Source organism: Aotus nancymaae, unplaced genomic scaffold (assembly GCF_030222135.1).
Source record: "Aotus nancymaae isolate 86718 unplaced genomic scaffold, 86718_ANA_hifiasm-v0.15.2.pri h1tg000012l, whole genome shotgun sequence".
Lineage (NCBI taxonomy): Eukaryota > Metazoa > Chordata > Mammalia > Primates > Aotidae > Aotus > Aotus nancymaae.
The window spans coordinates 5,236,447-5,258,268 of NW_026988423.1; the positions used below are offsets into that span (position 1 = coordinate 5,236,447).

At 37.6% G+C, this 21,822-nt stretch overlaps 1 protein-coding gene across 1 annotated transcript in view; it reads left to right on the forward strand.

Annotated features, from left to right (window-relative positions):
• The window catches only part of CNTN5 (contactin 5), a 1,383,122-nt gene that overhangs the window by 1,286,937 nt on the left and 74,363 nt on the right, over window positions 1–21,822 (forward strand). The window contains exon 19 of the mRNA XM_012454882.2: window positions 21,242–21,312. Within this exon, the coding sequence (XP_012310305.1) occupies window positions 21,242–21,312 (71 nt within the window). The remainder of the gene's footprint in view (window positions 1–21,241; window positions 21,313–21,822) is intronic.

A 21,822-nucleotide genomic window follows, 5' to 3' on the forward strand; every position in this document is an offset into this window, starting at 1 on the left:
CCAGACTTATTCCTAGCCTCCAAAAGCTCTGGGGGAACTGGTTAGTTGAACTGGCAAGGAGCAACCCACTCTTGCCACAGGCCCCTGGAACCCCAGCAGAAGGAGACAGCCTGGACCACCACAGACTCTGGACTTGGTAAGGAGAGCTGCATAGGAACTGCAGGCCAGCTGATGCAGAGCCCAGGAGATTTGGTGCAAGAGCATCTGTAGTGGAGCATGGTCAGGGATGGCCATCCCCCTAGGTTCAATTTGCTGCATAGGAGACTTTAGCCCTAGGGTAACTTTCTGTCTGTCCTGAACTCTGTAGGGCAGTTTTGCCCATCAGATGGGGCCAGTCCAACCTGAGCAACACCTTGGTCTGCTGGCCTCTCCAAGGGCCCCACTATGGCCACACCTTTTGCGGGGCACCCTCAGGAGCCTTGGGAGGCCTCACCATAGCTTCTGCTCTGGCAGACCCTGACTGAAAGGCAGAGAGTTCCAGTGGGGCAGCCCCTATGGCCACTCACCAGCCCGCACAGTCCTTCCTCGCACTGCAGCTGCAGCTGCAGCATCCCCCACACCCCTCCAGGGGGCACCTCCCGCATGAGTTTGCTGGGAGTGTCTGCTTAGGGGTGGAGATCTGGGTTTGCTCTCCTTGCTCTGATAGCCCCTGGTAGTGCAGTCTGCTCCTCCTTCCCCTGCCAACTGCCACTGCAGACAGGGTCTTGGTGGGTACAGAGCCAGAAAGCCCCACCCCCACAAGTACCCCACCCTTGCATTAAGAATGCACAGAGAACAGCAGATCCTCCCCCACCCTGAGTGACCCATCTGACTAGCAGAGCAGAGATGACACACAGACCTGTGTCTGTCAGTGTCCCGCCCCCAGCCAATACCACCTCTAGCTCAAGGAGGCACACAGTTGTCATCAACCTAGCCCCACCACCACCACCCTAGCCCCATGCCCAACACCCACTGCATTGCCTCCACCACTGTGGTGAATGTCCCCAGGGAGACAAGCAACCAGGACCCCACTAGCACTCAGGGACAGAAAGATTCAATATGGTAAAAATGACCATACTGGCCAAAGCAATTTATAGAGTTCATGCTACTTCTACTAAACTACCACTGACATTCTTCACTGAACTACGCAAAACTATTTTAAAATTCATATGAACTAAAAAGGAGTCCAAATAGCCAAGGCCATTCTAAGCAAAAAGAACAAAGCCGGAGGCATCATGCTACGTGACTTCAAACTATACTACAGGGCTACAGTAACCAAAACAGCATGGTACTAGTACTAAAACAGACATCTAGACAAATGGAACAGAACAGAGTGCAGAAATATGGTCTTATTTCTACAACCATCTAATCTTCAACAAACCTGACAAAAGCAGTGGGGAAAGGATTCCTTATCCAATAAATGGTGCTGGGATAACTGGCTAGCCATATGCAGAAGATCGAAACTGGACCGCTTCCTTTCACCATATACAGAAATTACCTCAAGATGGATTAAAGACTTAAATGTAAAATCTAAAACTATCAAAACCCTAGAAGGCAACCTAGGCAATACCATTCTGGTCATAGGAACAGGCAAAGATTTTATGATGAAGATGACAAAAGTAATTGCAACAAAACAAAAACTGACAAATGGGACCTAATTAAACTTAAGCACTTCTGCACAGCAAAAGAAACTGTCAACAGAGTAAACAGATAGCCCAGAGAATATGATAAAATTTTTGTAAACTATGCATCTGATAAAGGTCTAATATCCAGCATTTATAAGGAACTTAAACAAATTTACAAGAATAAACAAACAGCCCCATTAAAAAGTGGGCAAAGGATATAAGTAGATACTTTTCAAAAGAAGACATACGTGTGGCTAACAACAATATGAGAAAAAGCTGAACATCACTGATTATTAGAGAAATGCAAAAAGCAATGATATTAAAACCACAAATGAGATACCATACCATCTCACACCAGTCACAATGGCTATTACTAAAAAGTCAAAAAATGACAGAGGCTGGCAAGGTTGCAGAGAAAAAGGAACACTTATACACTGTCAGTGGGAGTATAAATTAGGTCAACCATTGTGGAAGAAAGTGTGATAACTCCTCAAAGTCCTAAAAACAGAAATAACATTTGACCCAGTACACCCATTACTGGGCATATGCCCAAAGGCTTAATTGGGTGATGAAATAATCTGTACAACAAACCCACATGTCACAAGTTTACCTATGTAACAAGCCTGCACATGTACCCCAGAACTTAAAAGTTTAACTAAAAAAAAATTCCATATGGTCAATTTATCACAAATAAATGTAAATAACAGTACAAAATATGTTCAGTTTCTACCATATAAAAGTTACACAACCAAGAAAATAAAAGGAAAAATGGCTTAAATATGTTTGAAAAGAGCCACAGAAAATCCAACTTTTCCACTTTTGTGATTTGCCTATTATAAGTTGTTTTTGTCCGCTACCTTTTCAACAGCGTGAATTCTAAATTGTACATTAATTGCCTGGTTGGATTTTCATGCATCCATAAAATCAGCCATGCTTTCATTGTGTACAGGTGTTCATTAATTAAGAGCATAACAGGTTAGTTGTTCTTCATTTTATGTACTCACTGTGCAGATACTGAAATGACTGCCAATAGAAGTACTTATGCTCACATATTTTCTAAAAAGCATCGCCTTGCTTTGCATATTGTTAATTGTGTTTAAACAAAGGCAAAGATTACTGCCTAATTCAGAGGCTCTCTATAAATATTCATTTCCAAAATAAATAATCCATTTCGGATGAATAATCCATTTAACTTTTTATGGTATATATCTCCTTGTGCTATTAAAAAGCATTTTAGCAAAATCACTTTTACATTTCAAGCTAAAGTGTATTCAGATTATGCATTTTAAAAGACTATTTCTGCAGCTACCTCAATCATGTATTGCCTGTCTCTCTATTTTATCATGAGTTCTATATACATGACATACTTTAGTCCATTAAAATCTTAAGGAAAAGAAGTACCTGGAAAATGCATGAAGTACTCACCTCTGAAAGTGAGCTGAGGAAGGTTTGTATTGCGTAGTTTATGCTTGGAAACTGCACAGAGCAAGAGCTACTAATGGTGTTGAACCAAGGGTTGAGTTCTGTGCCCGTTTTGTCAGGTAGCACAGATTTTAAAAGGCACCGGTATTTCGAGACAGCCTCTCAAATGATGCACTCTGCCTCTATTAAGTACATATCCAGTACTTTAAAAGATGATGCTGTTCTAAAGGGCCAACCAAACTTTGAAAATAGAGCTGCTTGGGAGAGGAAAGTTCTCACATTAAGGATGTTGAATAGAAAGTGGTATGCCTCTTAAGTTTCATTTATTCAATAGACTCTTCTAAATTCCAAAGCAGTATAGTCAACCATTTCTCCCATAGAACTGCTCCTTTTCTGCAAAGCAAAAAACAGAATTTTTCTTTAAAATTTTTCTGGAGAGTATATTCTGAATTTTCCAGTCATCCAGAAACACTCAGTCAGGCACGGTGGCTCATGCCTGTAATCTCAGCACTTTGGGAGCCCAGGAGTAGGGATCATCTGAGGCCACAGGAATTCAAGATCAGCCCGGCCAACATGGCGAAACTTCATCTCTACTAGCCAGGCATGGTGGAACATGACTGTAGTTTTAGCTACTCAGGTGACTGAGGCATGAGAACCTGAAGGCAGAGGTTGCAATGAGCAGAGATTGCACCACTGCACTTCAGCCTGGGCAACAGAGTGACACTCTCTCAAAGAAAGAAAGAAGGAAAGAAGGAAAAAAGAAGGGGGTGGGGGAAGGAAGGAAGGGAGGGAGGGAGGCTCTTGATAGTCAGCAAAGATAAGATAAATTGGTTCAGTCCAGTTTCTTAGGATTAAGTCCAATTTCTTAGTATTAGGATGTCAAAATAACAATACAAATATATATTTTTACTTACATGCACAGATATTTAATTTTTAATGTATGTGGGTATACGGTATGTGTATATATCTTTGGGTTACATATTTTGATACAAGCATACAATGCTTAATCACATCAGGATAAAGAGGGCATTTGTCTCTTCAAATGTCTATGCTTTGTGTTTCAAACCATTCAATAATACACTTTTAGTCAGTTTAAAATGTACAACTAATTTTTTTTTACTATAGTCACTCTGTTATGCTAGCACATACTAGGTTTTATTTATTCTTTCTAGCTATTTTTTTATACCTATTAACCATCCTCCCCTCCCCTCAAGCCCCCACTACCAACTACACTTCCCAGCCTCTGGTAACCATCCTTCTTCTATTTACATGAGTGCACTTGTTTTAATTTTTAGCTCCTACAAATGAATGAGAACATGCGACGTTTGTCTTTCTGTGCCTGGCTTAGTTCACTTAACATGATGACCTCCAGATACATCCATGTTATTGCAAATGACAGGATTTTATTCTTTTGTATGGCTCGAAAATGCCCCATTGTGCACAAGCACCACATTTTCTTTATCCATTCATCTACTGATGGACATTTAAGTTTCTTCCAAATCTTGATTATTGTGAATATTACCACAATAAACATGGGAGTGCAGATATCACTTCAATAAACTGATTTTCTTTCTTTTGGGTATATACCTAGGAATGTGATTGCTGGATCATATGGTAGCTCTATTTTTAGTTTTTCTTGAAGAACCTCCAAACATTCTCCATAGTGGTTGTTCTAATTTACGTCCCCACGAACAGTGTATGCGGTTTCTCTTTTCTCTAGATCCTCACTAGCATTGTTATTGCCTGTCTTTTGGACATTGGTCATGTAAACTGGGGTGAGATGGTATCTTATTGAACTTTTGATTTGCATTCCCCTGATGAATGACGTTGAGCACATTTTCATATGCCTGTTTGCCATTTATGTGTCTTCCTTTGAGAAATGTCTATTCAAATCTTTTGTCCATTTTTTAGCAGATTTTTAGATTATTTTTCCTATAGAGTTGTTTGGCCTCCTTATGTATTCTGTTTATTAATTCTTTGGCAGATAGGTAGTTTGAAAATATTTTCTCCCATTCTTTGGGTTGGTGCTTCACTTTGTTTACTGTTTCCTTTGCTTTGCAGAAGTTTTTAACTTGATTTGATCCCATTTGTCTAGTTTTGCTTTAGTTTCCTGTGCTTATGGTATATTGCTCAAGAAGTCTTTGCCTACTCCATTGTCCTGGAGAATTTCCCCGATGTTTTCTTGTAGTAGTTTTGTATTTTGAGGTCTTAGATTTAAATCTTTAATACATTTTGATTTGATTTTTTATACGGCAAGAGATAGGAAGGTAGTTTCATTTTTCTCCATATAGATATCCAGTTTTCCCAGAACTATTTAGTGAGGAGATTGTCCTTTCCCCCAGTGGATATTTTTAGAACTTTTGATGAAAATGAGTTCACTGTAGATGTATGGATTTATGTTGGGGTCCTCTATTCTATTCCATTGGTCTATGTGTCTATTTTATGCCATTGCCATGCTGTTTTGATCACTGTAGCTCTAAAGTATAATTTGACGTATGATAATGTGATTCCACCAGTTTTGTTCTTTCTGATAGTTTTGGCTAGGATAGTTTTGGCTATTCTAGCTCTTTTGTGATCTGATATAAACATTAAGATTGTTTTTTCTATTTCTGTAAAGAATATCATTGTTATTTTTATAGTGATTGCATTAAATCTGTAGATTGCTTTGGGTAGTATGAACATTTTAACAATATTGTTTCTTACAATTCATGAACATGGAATATCCTTCTATTATTTTGTGTTCTTTTCAATTTGTATTGTATCAATGTTTTATAGTTTTTGTTATAGAGATCTTTCACTTATTTAATTCCTAGGTGTTTTATTTGAAGCCATTGTAAAAGGGATTACTTTCTTGATTTCTTTTTCAGATTGTTCATAGTTTGCATATAAAAATGCTACTGATTTCTGTATGTTGATTTTGTAGCCTGCAAATTTACTGAATTTGTTTATCAGTTCTAATTGTTTTTTGGTGGGGTCTTTAAGTTTTTCCAAACAAAATATTATACCATCTGCAAACAAGAAAAAGTTGTTGTCTTCCTTTCCAATTTGGATGCCTTTTATTTATTTCTCTTGTCTGATTGCTCTAGCTGGGACTTCCAGTACTATGTTGAAAAACAGTGGAGAAAGTGGGCATTCTTGTCATGTTCCAGTTCTGGAAGGAAAGGCTTTCAGTCTTTTCCCATTTAATGCTAGTTGTGAGTCCTTCATATGTGATTTTTATGATGTTGAGTTATATTCCTTCCATACCCAGTTTATTGAGAGTTTATTATGAAGAGACGTTGCATTTTATCAAATGCTTTTTCAGCATCAATTGAAATGATCATAGGAGTTTTTGCCTTCACTCTGTTGTTATAATGTATCACATTGACTTACTTGTGTATGTTGAATTTGCCTTGCATCCCAGGGATAAATTCCACTTGGTCATGATGAATGAACTTTTAAATGTGTTGCTGAATTCAGTTTGCTGGTATTTGGTTGAGAAATTTTGCATCAGTACTTATCAGTAATACCAGCCTATTGTTTTCTCTCTCTTTTTTTTTTAAGTATTTATTTTTGGTATCAGGGTGATCCTTTGAATTTCTGCAGTATCAGATGTAATGTCTCCTTTTCATGTCCAATTTTGCTTATTTACATGCTCTCTCTTTTTTTCTTAGTCTGGCTAAAAATTTGTTAACTTAAAAAATAACAACTTTTGCTCTATCGATCTTTTGTATTGTTTTCTTCAATTTCACTTCTGCTCTGATCTTTATTACATTTTTTCTTTTACTAATTTTGGGTTTGGTTTACTCTTGCTTTTCTAGTTCCTTAGGATGCATAATTAGATTGTTTATTTGAAGTATTTCCTTTTTTTTAATGATGTAGGCACTTACAGCAATAAACTTTCCTGTTAGTATTGCTTCTGCTGTATCCCATGTGTCCTGGTATGTTGTGTTTCCATTATCATTTGTTTCAATACATTTTTCAATTCCATTCTTAATTTCTTCATTGACCCATGGGTCATTCAGGAGCATTTTGTTGTGACCTAACATATGGTCTCTTCTTGAGAATAATCTGTGTGCTATTATTCACATAACAGAATGTGTATTCTTCAGCTGTTGGATAAAATGTTCTGTAAATATTTATTAGGTCAATTAGGTCTATAGTGTAGATCAAATCCAGTGTTTTTTTGTTGATTTTCTGTCTGCAAGGTCTATCTAGTGCTAAAAGTGAGGTATTGAAATCTCCAGCTATTATTGCATTGAGGCATATCTCTCTTTCCTTACCTTTAATAATATTTCCTGTGTTCCTGTGTATATCTGGGTACTCAAGTATTGGGTGCATATGTATTTTAAAGTGTTATATCCTCTTGCTGAATTGACCACTTTATCTTTATATGGTGAACTTCTTTATGTCTTTTTATGGTTTTTGTCTTGAAATTTTTTTTTCTGATATGAGTATAGCTACTCCTGCTTTTTTGTGATTTCTACTGGCATGAAATATATTTTTCTATCACCGTATTTTCAATCTCTGAGTGTCTTTACAGGTGAAGTGTGTGTCTTGTAGAAAACAGGTCATTAGGTCTTTTTTTTTTTTTTTTTTTTTTAACCATTCAACCACTCTGTCTTTTGATGAGAGAGGTTAGCCCATTCACATTTGGTGTTACTGTTGGTAAGTAAGGACTTACTCCTGCCATTTTATTATTTGTTTTCTGGTTGTTTTGTGGTCTATTCTTTCTTCTTTCCTTTCTTCCTGTCTTCATTTTAGTGAAAGTATTTTTCTCTAGTGATATGGTTTAATTTTCTTTTTATTTTTTGTGTATCCCTTTTAAGTTTTTCGCTTTGAGTTTACCATGAGGTTTGCAAATGCTATTTTATAACTCTATTTTAAGCTGATAACAACTTATCACTGTTTGCAGACAAACAAGTAAGAAAAAATGAGTAAAAAATCTACACCTTAACTTTATCCACCTCCTTCTCTACTTTCTGCCATTTCTATTTATATCTTATTGTACTGTCTTTGCATGTTGATGTAGTTATTATTTTTTATTGGTTCATCATTTAGTCGTTCTACTTAGGATAAGAGTAGTTTATACACCACACTTACAGTGTTATAATATTCTGTGTTTTCCTGTGTACTTATTACCAGTGAATTCTGTACATTCAGGTGATTATTTATTGCTCATTAATGTCCTTTTCTTTCTGATTGAAGTATTCTCTTTAGCATTTCTTGTAGGACAGGTCTGGTGTTGATGAATCCCTCAGCTTTTCTTTGTCTGGGAAAGCCTTTATTTCTCCTTCATGTTTGAAGGATATTTTCACCAGATATATTACTCTAGGGTAAAATATTTTTTTTCCATTGGCGCTTTAAATATGTCATGCCACTGTCTCCTGGACTGTAAGGTTTCCACTGAGGGGTCTGCTGCCAGACGTATCAGAGCTCCTCTGTATGTTATTTCTTTCTGTCTCTTACTGTTTTTAGGATCCTTTCTTTATCCTTGAGCTTTGGGAGCTTGATTATTAAATGCCTTGAGGCATTGTTCTTTGGGTTGAATCTGCTTGGTGTTCTATAACCTTCTTTTACTTAAATGTTAATATTTTTCTCTAGAGTTTGGGAAGTTCTCTGATATTATCCATTTGAATGAACTTTCTACCCCAACCTCTTTCCACCTCCTATTTAAGGCCAAAACTCTTAGATATGCCCTTTTGAGGCTATTTTGTTTATCTTGTAGGTGTGCTTTATTATTATTTTTGTCTACTCTGACTGTATATTCTCAAATAGCCTATCTTAAAGTTTACTGATTGTTTCTTCTGCTAGATAAGTTCTACTATTAAAAGACTCATGCATTCTTCAGTACGTCAATTGCATTTTTCAGCTCCAGAGTTTCTGTGGGATTTTCTTTATTATTTCAATCTCTTTGTTAAGTTTATCTGATAGAATTCTGAATTCCTTCTTGGCATTGTATTGAATTGTTTTTTTTTTTAAGTTTCCTCATAACAGCTATTTTGGTTTATGTGTCTGAAAGGTCACCTATCTCTGTTTCTCCAGGGTTGGTCCCCGGTGCCATATTTGGATCATTTGGTGAAGCCATGTTTTCCTGGATGGTCTTGGTACTTGTGGATGTTCATTCGTATCTGGGCATTGACGAGTTAGGCGTTTACTATAGACTTCACAGACTGGGCTTGTTTGTACCTGCCATCCTTGTACAGGCTTTTCCAGGTACTGGAAAGGACTTACGTATTTTTATCTAGCTGTATCTGCTTTAGGGGACACCCCAAGGCCAGTAATGTGGTAGTTATTGGAGACTGGTAGAGGTACTGCCTTGACAGTCTTAAACAAGATCTGAAAGAATTCTCTGGAGTACCAGGCAGAGACTCTTGTTCTCTTTTCTTACCTTCTCCCAAACAAATGGGGTCTGTCTGTTCTGAGCAACCTGGAGCTGGGGATGAAGTGACATAAGTACCCTGGTGACCACCACTACCACTGGAACTGCGCTGGGTTAGATCTGAAGCAAGCACAACACTGGGTTTCACCTATGGCCCTGCTATAACCACTTGCTGGTGACTGCCTATGTTTTCTCAAGGCCCTGGGGCCCTACAATTAGCATGTGGCAAAGCCAGCCAGGCCAGTGTCCTTCCTTTCAGGTGGTGAGTTACCCCTAGGGCCTAGGTGGATCCAGAGGTGCCATCCAGGTGCCAGGGACTAGAGTCAAAATCCTTAGAAGTCTACTTGGTGTTCTACCATACTGCAGCTGAGTTGATACTCAAACTACAAGACACAGTCCTTCCCACTCTTCCCTCTCCTTTCCAAAGGCAGAGGAGCCTCACCATGTGGCCACTGCCACCACAAGCCCACAGGGAATACTGCCAGTCTACTGCCAGTGTTCCCTTAAGGCCCTAGGTCTCTTAAGTTAGCTTTTAGTGAACACTGCCTGGCCTGGAACTCACTCTTCAGGGCAATGGACTCCTCTCTGTCCCTGGGCAGGTCCAGAAATGCTGTCAAAGAGCCATCTCCTGGGACCCCAAGAGATCTCTTTGTGCTCTGCACCCCTGTGGCTGAGCTGGTACCTAAGGTTCATGACAAAGTCCCCTTTACTTTTCACCCCACTTTTCTCAAGCAGAAGGAGTCTCTCCCCATAGTCACCACAGCTGGGCATGTGCTGAGTTTCACCTGAAGCCAGCAGAGGCACACGATATACTGTTTGGGTATTGCAGCTGGTTAGTCAGGGACCAAGGCTCTTTAGGTAGCAGAGGATTAATCCTGCCGGGACTGGGTCTTTCCCTTCAAGGTAGTGGGTTCCTTTCTCGCCCAGGATGTGTCTAGAAACGTCATCCAGAAGCTAGGGTATAGAAAGTGGGCCTCACAACTATGACCAATGTCCTATCCTGCTGTGGCTGAGCTGGTAACCAAGAAGCAAGAACAAGTTCTCCCCACTCTTCCTGCTCCTCTCCTAGAGTGGAAGGAAGGTAACTCTTAAGGATCTGCAAGCTGTGCAGCCTGGAGTTAGGGAAGAGGTAGCATCAGCACTGCCCTAGCCACACCGGGTGATACTGAGGAGGTCACATGTTCTCCAAGTCCACTAGCTCTGAGCCCAGTTCAGCACAGGACTTGCCTAGGAGTTGTATTCCTTGTGGCCTAGACTACCTTTCGAGTTTATTTAGGGCCCTGAAGCACTCCAGCCTGCGGTGGTGAGGCTTTCAGGGAACTCAAGTTCTGACCACTGGGATGGGAGATTTATCTCTGGCTAAGGCTGGTTTAAATTTTCCCTCTGGGCCTGGCGCTACGGCTCATGCCTGTAATCTCAGCACTTCGGGAGACCAAGGCAGGTGGATCACCTGAGGTCAGAAGTTTGAGACCCGCCTGACCAAATGGTAAAACCCCATCTCTACTAAAAATACAAAAATTAGCTGGGCGTGGTGGTGGGTACTTGTAATCCCAGTTACTCAGGAGGCTGAGACACGAGAATTGTTTAAACCTGGGAAGAGTGGAGGCAACGCCACACATCTACAACCATCTGATCTTTGACAAACCTCACAAAAACAAGCAATGGAGAAAGGATTCCCAGTTTAATAAATGGTGTTGGGGAAACTGGCTAGCCATGTGCAGAAAGCAACTGGACCCCTTCCTGACACCTTACACTAAAATTAACTCCAGATAGATTAAAGACTTAAACATACGACCTAACACCATAAAAACCTGAGAAGAAAACCTAGGCAAAACCATTCAGGACATAGGCATAGGCAATGACTTCATGATTAAAACACCAAAACCACTGGCAACAGAAGCGAAAATAGACAAACGGGACCTAATTAAACTCCACAGCTTCTGCACAGCAAAAGAAACAGTCATTAGAGTGAACCAGCAACCAACATAATGGGAAAAAATTTTTGCAATCCACCCATCTGACAAAGGACTGATATCCAGAATCTACAAAGAACTAAAACAGATTTACAAGAAAAAAAAAAAAAAAACAAGCCCATTCAAAAGTGTGCGAAGAATATGAACAGACACTTTTCAAAAGAAGACATACATGAGACCAACAAACATATGAAAAAGGTTCATCATCACTGGACATTTGAGAAATGCCAATCAAAACCACATTGAGATACCATCTCACGCCAGTTAGAATGGCAATCATTAAAAAATCTGGAAATAGATGCTGGGGAGGATGTGGAGAAATACAAATACTTTTACACTGTTGGTGGGAGTGTAAATTAGTACAACCATTGTGGAAGACAGTGTGGCGATTCCTCAAGGACCTAGAAATAGAAATTCCATTTGACCCAGCAATCCCATTACTGGGTATATATCTAATGGATTATAAATCATTCTATTATAAGGACACATGCATGCCACACAAATGTTCATTGCAGCACTGTTTACAATAGCAAAGACCCGGAACCAACCCAAATGCCCATCGATGATAGACTGGACAGGGAAAATGTGGCACATATACACTATGGAATACTATGCAGCCATAAAAAATGAGGAGTTTGTGTCCTTTGTAGGGACATGGATGAACCTGTAAACCATCATTCTCAGCAAACTGACACAAGAACAGAAAATCAAACACCACATGTTCTCATTCATAGGCAGGTGTTGAACAATGAAAACACATGGACACAGGGAGGGGAATATCACACACCGGGTTCTGTGGGGGTGAGCTGAGGAGGGACAGTGGGGGTTAGGGAGTTGGGGAGGGATAACATGGAGAGAAATGCCAGATATAGGTGAAGGGGAGGAAGACAGAAAACCACTTTGCCATGTATGTACCTATGCAACAATCTTGCATGTTCTTCACATGTACCCCAAAACCTAAAACACAATTAAAAAAAAAAAACCTGGGATGCGGAGATTGCAATGAGCCGAGATCATGCCATTGCACTCCAGCCTGGGCCACAAAGCAAGACTCTGTCTCAAAAAAATAAAAATGAATAAATATTCCCTATGTGGGTGGGTGTCAGCTCAGTTGGTCTGGTCTTGATTTCTGCTATAACTGGGCAAAACTGAATTTAATGTCTCACAATTGCTGCCCTCTCCTCCTCCCATGCAAACAGATTTTTGTCTTCTGTGTTGTGGGGCCACTGCTGGGGAATGGAGGAGTGGTGGTCTCAGTGATTCAAGACTGTTTTTACTACCTCTCAGTGCATCTTTCAGCAACATGAAGTTTAAACCAGATACTGTGAGTGTTTGCCTGATTTTCAGTTCTTAGGAAAGTACTTTTTAAGTGTAGCAGTGTCCTTGCCAAGGGTATAACCAGTGGAGCCTTCTATTCTGCCATCTTGCTCTTCCTCCATCTTCTATATTTAAGTGCAATTTTCTTACAAGTTTTAGTTCATGATTAGATTTATAAATAAAGATAGATACCCTTGTGTTTAATTTTTGAAATGTGTTAATATCATCAAACCAATATATAAATTTGGGATAGGGTAATAGAAATACTTTCTCTGTTACTTAAAAAGATCACACTCAGGAGAAAAAAATCACATTTGGGGAAATTAATCTGAAATATACATTGTAGTAGAAATGGAAAAATATGTAAAGTAAATATAGCCTTATCAATTTGTCATTTAATTGAATTTTAATATTCTATAAGTTACATGTTCTTAACACTGTTGAAAGATAAATGAAAGGGAGAAAAGATACAGCTAACTATGTAACTTGTCATTCAGAAAGGTCTGATATTTACAGTATAAAGTTTCAATTATCTTCAAAGCTACTTGTATAAATCTCAATATTTGCAGTTTATTTCAAACTTTAATGAATTATATATACACACGAGAATTAATATACATATATGCTTATATGTATTTTTTTAAATGAAAAAAATTTACCTATGATGAAAGGTTGGAGTTTCGATCTGAATTAATGTCCTACTGTGCCACTTAAGAACAGGGTGGACATAAGCAAGAAGTATATCATTTAAGGCTTGAATTTCTCACTTATAAAATGGGGATACCACAACCTACTCCTTTTGACCATTGTATTAAATAGATTTTTTAATGCATATAAAGAGCTTAGCATAGTACCTGGCACATGATAAATGCTCAATGTTATTAGAAGCTATTTTTTTTATTATATCACCTCCATCATTAATTTAAATGAGTTATTATTAAATGGAAATTTCCAAAGTAGTAATCATGAAAAAGTATATTTTTTCATACTGAGAAAACATTTTCAGAGTTAAACACGTTTGTTAATATAGTGAGAACCGTACAATCTCTTGGTTGCAGCTCTACAGTCCACTCCCCAAGATACTCTCAGTACGAGGTGTCCACCGCAGACGGTGTTCCATCATGCCCCCAAGATACCCTCAGTACGAGGTGCCCACCGCAGACGGTGTTCCATCACGCCCCCAAGATACGCTCAGTACGAGGTGTCCACCGCAGACGGTGTTCCATCATGCCCCCAAGATACCCTCAGTACGAGGTGCCCACCGCAGACGGTGTTCCATCACGCCCCCAAGATACGCTCAGTACGAGGTGTCCACCGCAGACGGTGTTCCATCACGCCCCCAAGATACGCTCAGTACAAGGTGTCCACCGCAGACGGTGTTCCATCATGCCCTATCATCCACCCACTTGAACAGGAGAGTCAGGAGAACTTTTTAGCCTATGGCCCATACTACAAAGCATGCATCTTCTCTAAATCATCCTTGCAAACCCATGACAGGCCTTCCCAGGACGGTTTTCCATTCTTCTTATCTAGTTAGTACTATCTGTAAGGGGATTTGGTATTTCTCAACCTGTAGTCATTTCTTTGGTTTTTGTAGCATAGACAAGGCAAAAGGAGTAGGTGGAAAGACGTGTTGAATGAAAGACTCTGCTTACACATTTTTTCACACATTCAAATTGCTTTGCTTTCTAGTTTTCTTTTTTCCCCTACATTGTATTCTGTCATTTCATTCTCTTCTGACTCAAATGGAAAATTACACACATATTTCTGGCCACATAAGGAAAAATATTTTTTCTACATTTGAAAACTTTAAATACCAGTAAATAACTGTGTCAGGTAGACAATCAAATAAAATATCTCCTAGTCTTAGCACTTTCTGTATTATACTGTAGTTATATAACTGGTTTTCCAAATAGACAACTCTGCTGTAGAGGTTAAAAATAAAACAGTGTTTTTCGTCTCCCACCATTGCTCTCCACTGTGCTCAATGTGATCCCAAACCTCAGCCTCAAATACATCCTAGGCACGTTTATGTATTAGAGCAATCGCATTTTCAAATATTTACAAATTCCAGTCTAATTAAAAAGATTTTAATCTCACATCCAATTCCATGCTCTCCCTTTCCTTCCCAGCACAGGCCTGACCCAAGAGCTCTGATCAGTCTTTTCTTTCTTTCCACTTTATCTCCTACTTCCCAACTGTTTCTCTGGCACTTTCCAGGTCAGACTAGAAGAAGGAGGAAAACTTCCACTTAGATGGTAAATTTTTCAGTTCTCACAAGGGTGTTAAATGTTCAACATGATGGCATTTGTTCATATGATGCTTCTTTCTTTTGTGGGGGGCACTGGGTTCTTTGAAGTCATCTTGCCCCCTAGCAGGCTTATTGCGTGTGATCCTAACAAGCCTATTCAGACCTATCTGTGTCCACTTGGTTCAGAGTAACCATTTCACATCCCTGGCCTCTAAAAATCTAGAAATACGGGATATTTTCTAGAACTGTTTTGGCCACTGCTCTTGAGTTTCCTCAAGTAGCTCAGTATAGAATTGAGGTATTCTAGAAAACCCTGAAGATCAATAGCATCCATACAGGGCATGATAGGCAACCATCTGAACTCTGTAGTGCTCTTCTCCTTATTTACCTTGATGAAGAAATGGCATCCCCACTTCTCTATCGACAGCTTGGGTTCGAGGGAGATGCCATAGCCAATCTGTCTTCTAAACTGACAACCTTGTTCTAAGACAGCATTCCTTGTGCATGTATGTATATGAGCTGTAGACAGGCAATGAGGAAGAGTCATAAAATTGGTTTCCCTAATTAGTAGCAAGACTGGTTTTCTTCAGCCATTCTCACTTTAGCATCTGAGATTACATGTGACTCACTCCAAGTTCAGAAAACAGTCGTTTAACTTCCTCTTACAATTTCTTAAGTTGTACATTACCTTCTGACTCCTACAAAAGATTATGCTTTGCTGACATTTGTATTTTTGCAGTTCTTATCCATGATGGTTACTTAGAAAATCCCCTTGTGTTCAAAAGTTATGAAAGAGACACAATGGAACATTATTATAAGATGGGTTGGATTAGTTTTATCTGGGAGTATGTAAATTGGCTTTGTAAATGGCATTTAATGAGACTTTGAAGTCCAGGCCAAATACTAATTGGACAGAATTATTTACTGGGGGCAATTAAAAAATGTGAATTTTTTAATTCACAGTAAATAATTTTCTCTGTGTGTACAGAGAAAAGGCATAAAGCTATGTGATTTCTACAAAAATATACAAAAAATATAAGACATTCAGCTGAAAGAGTTGGGAAGATCTAAAAGAAAATACCATTAAATGAACATTATGACTTTTTTCAACCTGATGATTAGTTTAATTATATTTCATAAAATAAATGGTCCTCAGTAGAATTAAGAGAAGACACAAGTCATGGCAAGCAACAGACCTCTAAGACCAAATCTCAATTGTTAGAAAAAAAGAAGGTAACAGTATGGCTGATATAGCAGACGGTCTTTTTTAATTGTGAAATTACTTTGGTCCATGCAAGGCTTTACTACAAGACATATTTAAGGCATAAGTCATCAGTGTCAGAAGCAATTTGTATGCAGAGATGGTGATTTTAACAACAGGCTTTCTTAAGGAAACCTGGCTAATTTCTAGGCATGTTCTTTTCTGCCAAATAGTTTCTCATTGCTGCAAAGGTTTCAATGAAGAAAAATGAGGGGCAAAGTGGTGGCAGATCAGTGAAAGGCCTGAGTACAAAATGCCAAAGGCGATGAAGTTATCCACACAGCAGTGAATGTGAGACCCTTAAGTTAGACTTTTTCTCTCTTCCTAGTCCCTGTGATGCCATATACCATTCAGAAATCACAAACCATTTAATTTTCATGTCAACCCGCTAAAGTGCTCCTCTAAAGGAGTGTGCATCCTCATATTACATATGAGAAAACAGAACCATAAAATTTTTAAAAGATATACAAAGTTACCTGGTAAATAAGTGTCAGAGCTGGAATTCTAGCCCAGATCTCACTCCAAAAATGATGCCTCCCAAGTCATCTCCCCTTCCATCCTAATCACTTCTTCTTGCCTTTTCCTTCTCCCTTTTTTAGCAACAAATTTCATACAAAGATTGTTTTACCCATTCTCTGTTTTTAGTTTCTTGTGGATCCGTGTAAACAAAAAGACTGGGTTGAGATAAATACCATTCATTTTATACACTCACCTATGTTCTTGACTACTGCTACTTATAAGGAGGTTCATAAATCAAAAACTTCTTACATTTCCTGAAATAGCCTAGCAATCTCTTTCACAAATTCAAATAGGGATTTACCTAGATTTCCAGATTGAAACAAGCTATGGCAAAACTGAAAGCGTAATTGTTTGGTACTAACAAAACGATATTATTGGAATATCCAAGAAGGATTTTCTGTTTCAAGATCTTGTGTATATAGATTCATGGTGAACTTTCAGTGCTTCTCATACAAGACTTCACCGCTTTCGCTTTTTCAAATTTAAACAGATAATATTAAATAATATTTATTGATTATAGTTCCGGGGACTGTGATGAATAATCATGAAAATAACCTTAAGAAGTAGGTATAACTGTTATATCCATGAGACAATGGAAATACAGGTTAAAAAATATTTTCAGCCAAGCAGTTAGAGTGTTAGAACTGCGATTCAAGCCCAGATCTTTCTCACTCTTACTTCTCCCTCCCACAAGAAAACGTTTACCATTTGTACATACCACATTCTCTATCCTATGGATAAGAATAAAAGCATTATTTAAACTATTTAGGAAATACCACTGCGTTTTATTTATTTATTTTTTTTTGGAGGCAGGAGGCTCCTTCAGTTTAACTCTTTCTATAAACTAAGCCTGAGTTAGAATCAATTCACTGAAAGATTCCTGTGCTACACATTTCAATTCGGTTAGAAAAAATCCTGTTTTTTAAACGTTCCTCTTGGCATCTACCTCCGCTCTATAAACTCCCTCCCTTCCCTCTCTTCATTCTTTGGCACCTTTCTTTCCAAACCAATTGCCGGATAACCATTAAGCTCCAAAATTATCCTGTCCCAGGTCTCAAATAAAGCTGTATTTTTTAATGAATGATGTAAGTGCTTACTGTGATATAAATTGGAAAATTTTCAGGGAGAAAATATTGGAAATTATTTCATTGTGTTTTATTTTAGTTGAATGCTAATTAAAGCATGTTATTAGTGTGACTCACTTTGTTCAACCTACTATACTTAGAAGTTCTTTGATATTCAGGTGTGGTTAAACTAAGGTAGTTCCGTATATTTTGTTCATTCTGTGTTTATAAAAATGTTTTCAATGTTTAAGATGAAAAGAGACATGAGTTTATATTTCAACCTGCCAGGTAAGACTTAAAACAGCTAGGCATTTGTAGCTTGTGGACAAAGTATCAATTACATTATCTGCTAACGGAGGAGCTTTGCTCAGAAATTCAGAAGAATCAGACTTACACCTGCTAACCATATGTATAAACTGGATTCTCTAAGCTGATATGCTCATGACATTTGTCAATAGTTGTCTGAGGAAGAAGAGTCTAGCTGCTTAATCCTGAATTTGAATTTTATTGATTATATTTAAAATATATTTGGTTAAAGTAAATGTGTATTTCTCTGGACCCAGCAAAAGCATTTATTAGATATTTGATTATATGAATTTTATGCTTCTAACAAGAATTATAGAATTTTTACACCATAAAGGCTCTGAAAGATTAAGTCAAATCCCTTCAGATCATGAATATGTTGTTTTAGAAAGGGCTATAATTAAAATCAGTGGCCTCCAAAGCGTTAACTGCAGAGATAATAACTGTGTGCCACCAACTTGAAAAGAAAATGAATATACATGGGTTTCACCGATTATCTGCATGTAATTAGGAAATTTAAGCCAATTGGAATTAGAGTGCCCAATTCAAACATTTGCCCCCGACAACAAAACGCTGCCTGAGATGCAGCTATTAAATCCTGAAGTTTTCCATTACTGGATCTGATTATGTCTAGTAAGTTTTTTTTTTTAATTTGAGTAGTTGTTAATTATACACATATGCTGTTAAAACACAGTGAACCATTATGCATCTTGTGTCATTTATTGTTCATTAAATTTGGAGGTAAGGTAAAAAAAAAGGATGATCTTATTTCTTTACATTAAATCGAACATGGGCTATCTTGTCTTAAAAATAAATTAGCAGCAGTAAGAAAACCTCAAGGACTGATTTCAAGTAATAAAATAAATTTTTAAAAACTATTAGTTGAAATTACTGAAATAATTTCAAAAAATGAATAATAGATGGAGTCGAATCACAGAAGGCCTTCCTCTGCTTTCCTAGTTTCTCAAAAGGGAAATTTTCCCCAAAATGTTCATCTGTTTGGTTGTTTTTAAATTTTTTACCCAGAAAGTTAAAACTTTGAAAATCTAAATTGGCAAATTTTTTTTGAAAAATAAAAATATTAACATGTGAAACAACACTACCAAAGCTTCAACAGTTTTGATTTCAAATAGTTACTCTGTTTTAGTCTATTTTAAATGGGCTTCCAGATGGTCACGAGAGCATAGAGCTTACTCTAAAACTGTAATCTAGAGTTTCTGTGCACCCTCTTTTTTTAGATGATGTTTTAGGGTTGAATAAAGTAGAAAAGGATCTCCAATACCTAGTCTTTCCACAGAAACCTATAATCATACAGATGATGTCCTCAAAGAAGATGATTCAAAGCCCTAAATTTAGAGTACGAATTTAGTCCAATTTAATAGACAAAGTACTAGGTCTGGTATACATTACCTATGATGTTATTTTAATGTGAGTTTTCAGAGACAAATGTGAAGAGTGTATGTGTGTGTATGTATGTGTGTGTATACTTTTAAAAAAACAGTAATACTCAGAGAAGCAATAGCATGATATCAAAAAATTATTAATATCTTGCATTCACTATTCATTTGAATATGCTTTCATGGTCACAATATTCAGAAGTCTGAGATTAGCCAAAAAGGGAATATTTGGAAACATGGATCCCTGTCCTTTTACATATATAGTTAAACCACCTCCCTTCTTGTGTGTCTTACCCATAACATTGACCAGAAAATAAATTTAGACTAATACTATGTAACAGTGGCTTTTCAGGCATGTGATAAGGCATACTGTTACATCACAGTTTGTTCCATGTAGCATTTACTATGACTACTAATACATAATACATGATTTGTTTGCTAATATAAATTATGTCATATTTATAATTACTGCTTTAATTGCATCATTTTTCTCAGATGAATTCCATGTGATTTCTTGAATGAGAGAAAAATGTGTATCCAATGCCATGCAATTCTGAGGGAATCCATGCAATACTCCACATATGAATAATCCTCAGTACGTATGTAACAGTGAAAGGATAAAGATTGGTAACTGCTGCTGCATAATCCTATGTTGGTAGCAGCTGCATGTGCCTGAGCAAGAGAATTGTGTTCATGGAGAAAAGTGCCAAAGGATACTAAACTTTGGATCCTGATAAATAAAGGTTATTTATTTCAATGGAGCCACTTATATATTCACAGGTTTTGCTCATCCACCGTTCTGGCCCAAGGAGAATTTGTTTTTTTTCATTTCCAGGAGTTTATAAATTCCACTTCAGTTTTTCTGGTGTATAAAAGGCTGTGTGAATATTCACCAGTAATTAATAGTCTTTCATTCAAGTAAGTAATATATGGGAGTGAATTTATTGGTTATGAGTATATCAATATCGTTTAAAAACGATATGCAGAGACAGAAAGGCAACGCTGAAGTGTAAAATTGCTAATGCAGGCTCAGAGCCTGGAAAATGATTTCTTGTAATAGTTTTCTTCATCTAACAGTTCTTCATTTGAAAATGTTCCCTTTCAACTGCAGATTTTGTGGTTTGGGGCACTGAAGGGGAAATTTATTTCTTTGACACATTTATTCTTTTAATAGTTATTCATTTGAAAAAATTTCACTGGATGCCTATAAATTATGCAGTTTGCAGAGAGATTCATGCTTGACAGATTTTTAAAAAATGTTTATTCGTTTAAGTAGGTTCTCACTCCATGGAATTGTTGCTAAGGTTCAAAAATAAAAAATAAAAAAACAAACAACAACAACAAAAAATGGAGTTTCCTGGGGGTTCTGGAAAGGCAGTAATGCTAATCTTTACCTGTGGCTTTTTCAGTGGCTCTGTAAGCCCTGGGATAAGAGTCACATCATTAGCAAAGAGGTGAAAAATAAACAATTTGAAGGACAAAATTTACCTAATCATTATTAGACGTTCTTAGCTAGTGTGTTAGTATTTAGAAATTGCTACATAAAGCGTTTTCAAGAGGCATAGTGCAGTAAGTGGTCATGAAAAAAAAGGCGTATCAGCATCTGTCACACAGATTTGAAAGTAGGGTGTTTCTGTCACCAATATTTTGTTTTAATCTTTAATATGACCATTCTGACTTCAAACAAACTTTTGACTTATTTCAGGATTTTATCCAACGCAGGTTGGGAGTTTTTAATCTCCTCACTCTCCACTCATTTTTATCCACAGTTCCAAAGACAGCGCCCACCAATGTAAGTGGAAAAAGTGGAAGAAGGCATGAGTTAGTCATCGCCTGGGAGGTAAGAAAAACACATCCTCTCACAAATGACTTCAGTTGTTCGTTTGGCTTAGTGTGATATTTAATTATGTTATGATTAAGCAGTCCCCTTGACTTATTTAGAGGCTAAAAATAGTGGGAGGAAGGAACTAACTACTGCTGAATAAATGCCATCTCATTTAACACATACAACAATCTTATCAGTTGAGATGATTTTCTTCATTTTACAAATTATGAAACTGAGGCACAGTTAAGTACTTTCTCTAATAAACAGAATTGTGACTTTGATTACAAATTTTTTGTTATTTTATCTGTCCTCATATGGCCTCCAAAGTGTCATCTGTCAAAGAAAAAGAGTGGAGGTGAAGAGTACATTTATTTTCCTTGAAGCCGCCTTCCTTTTTTGATGTTAAATAACCTTACTGTTAAATATAAGTATGTAGCTCACAGAAATCAGTCTTAGAATATACAGAAATGAAAATGTCTGTTAGAGCAAATAGATCAAGTCCTTGACAATCTCTAAGAACAATAA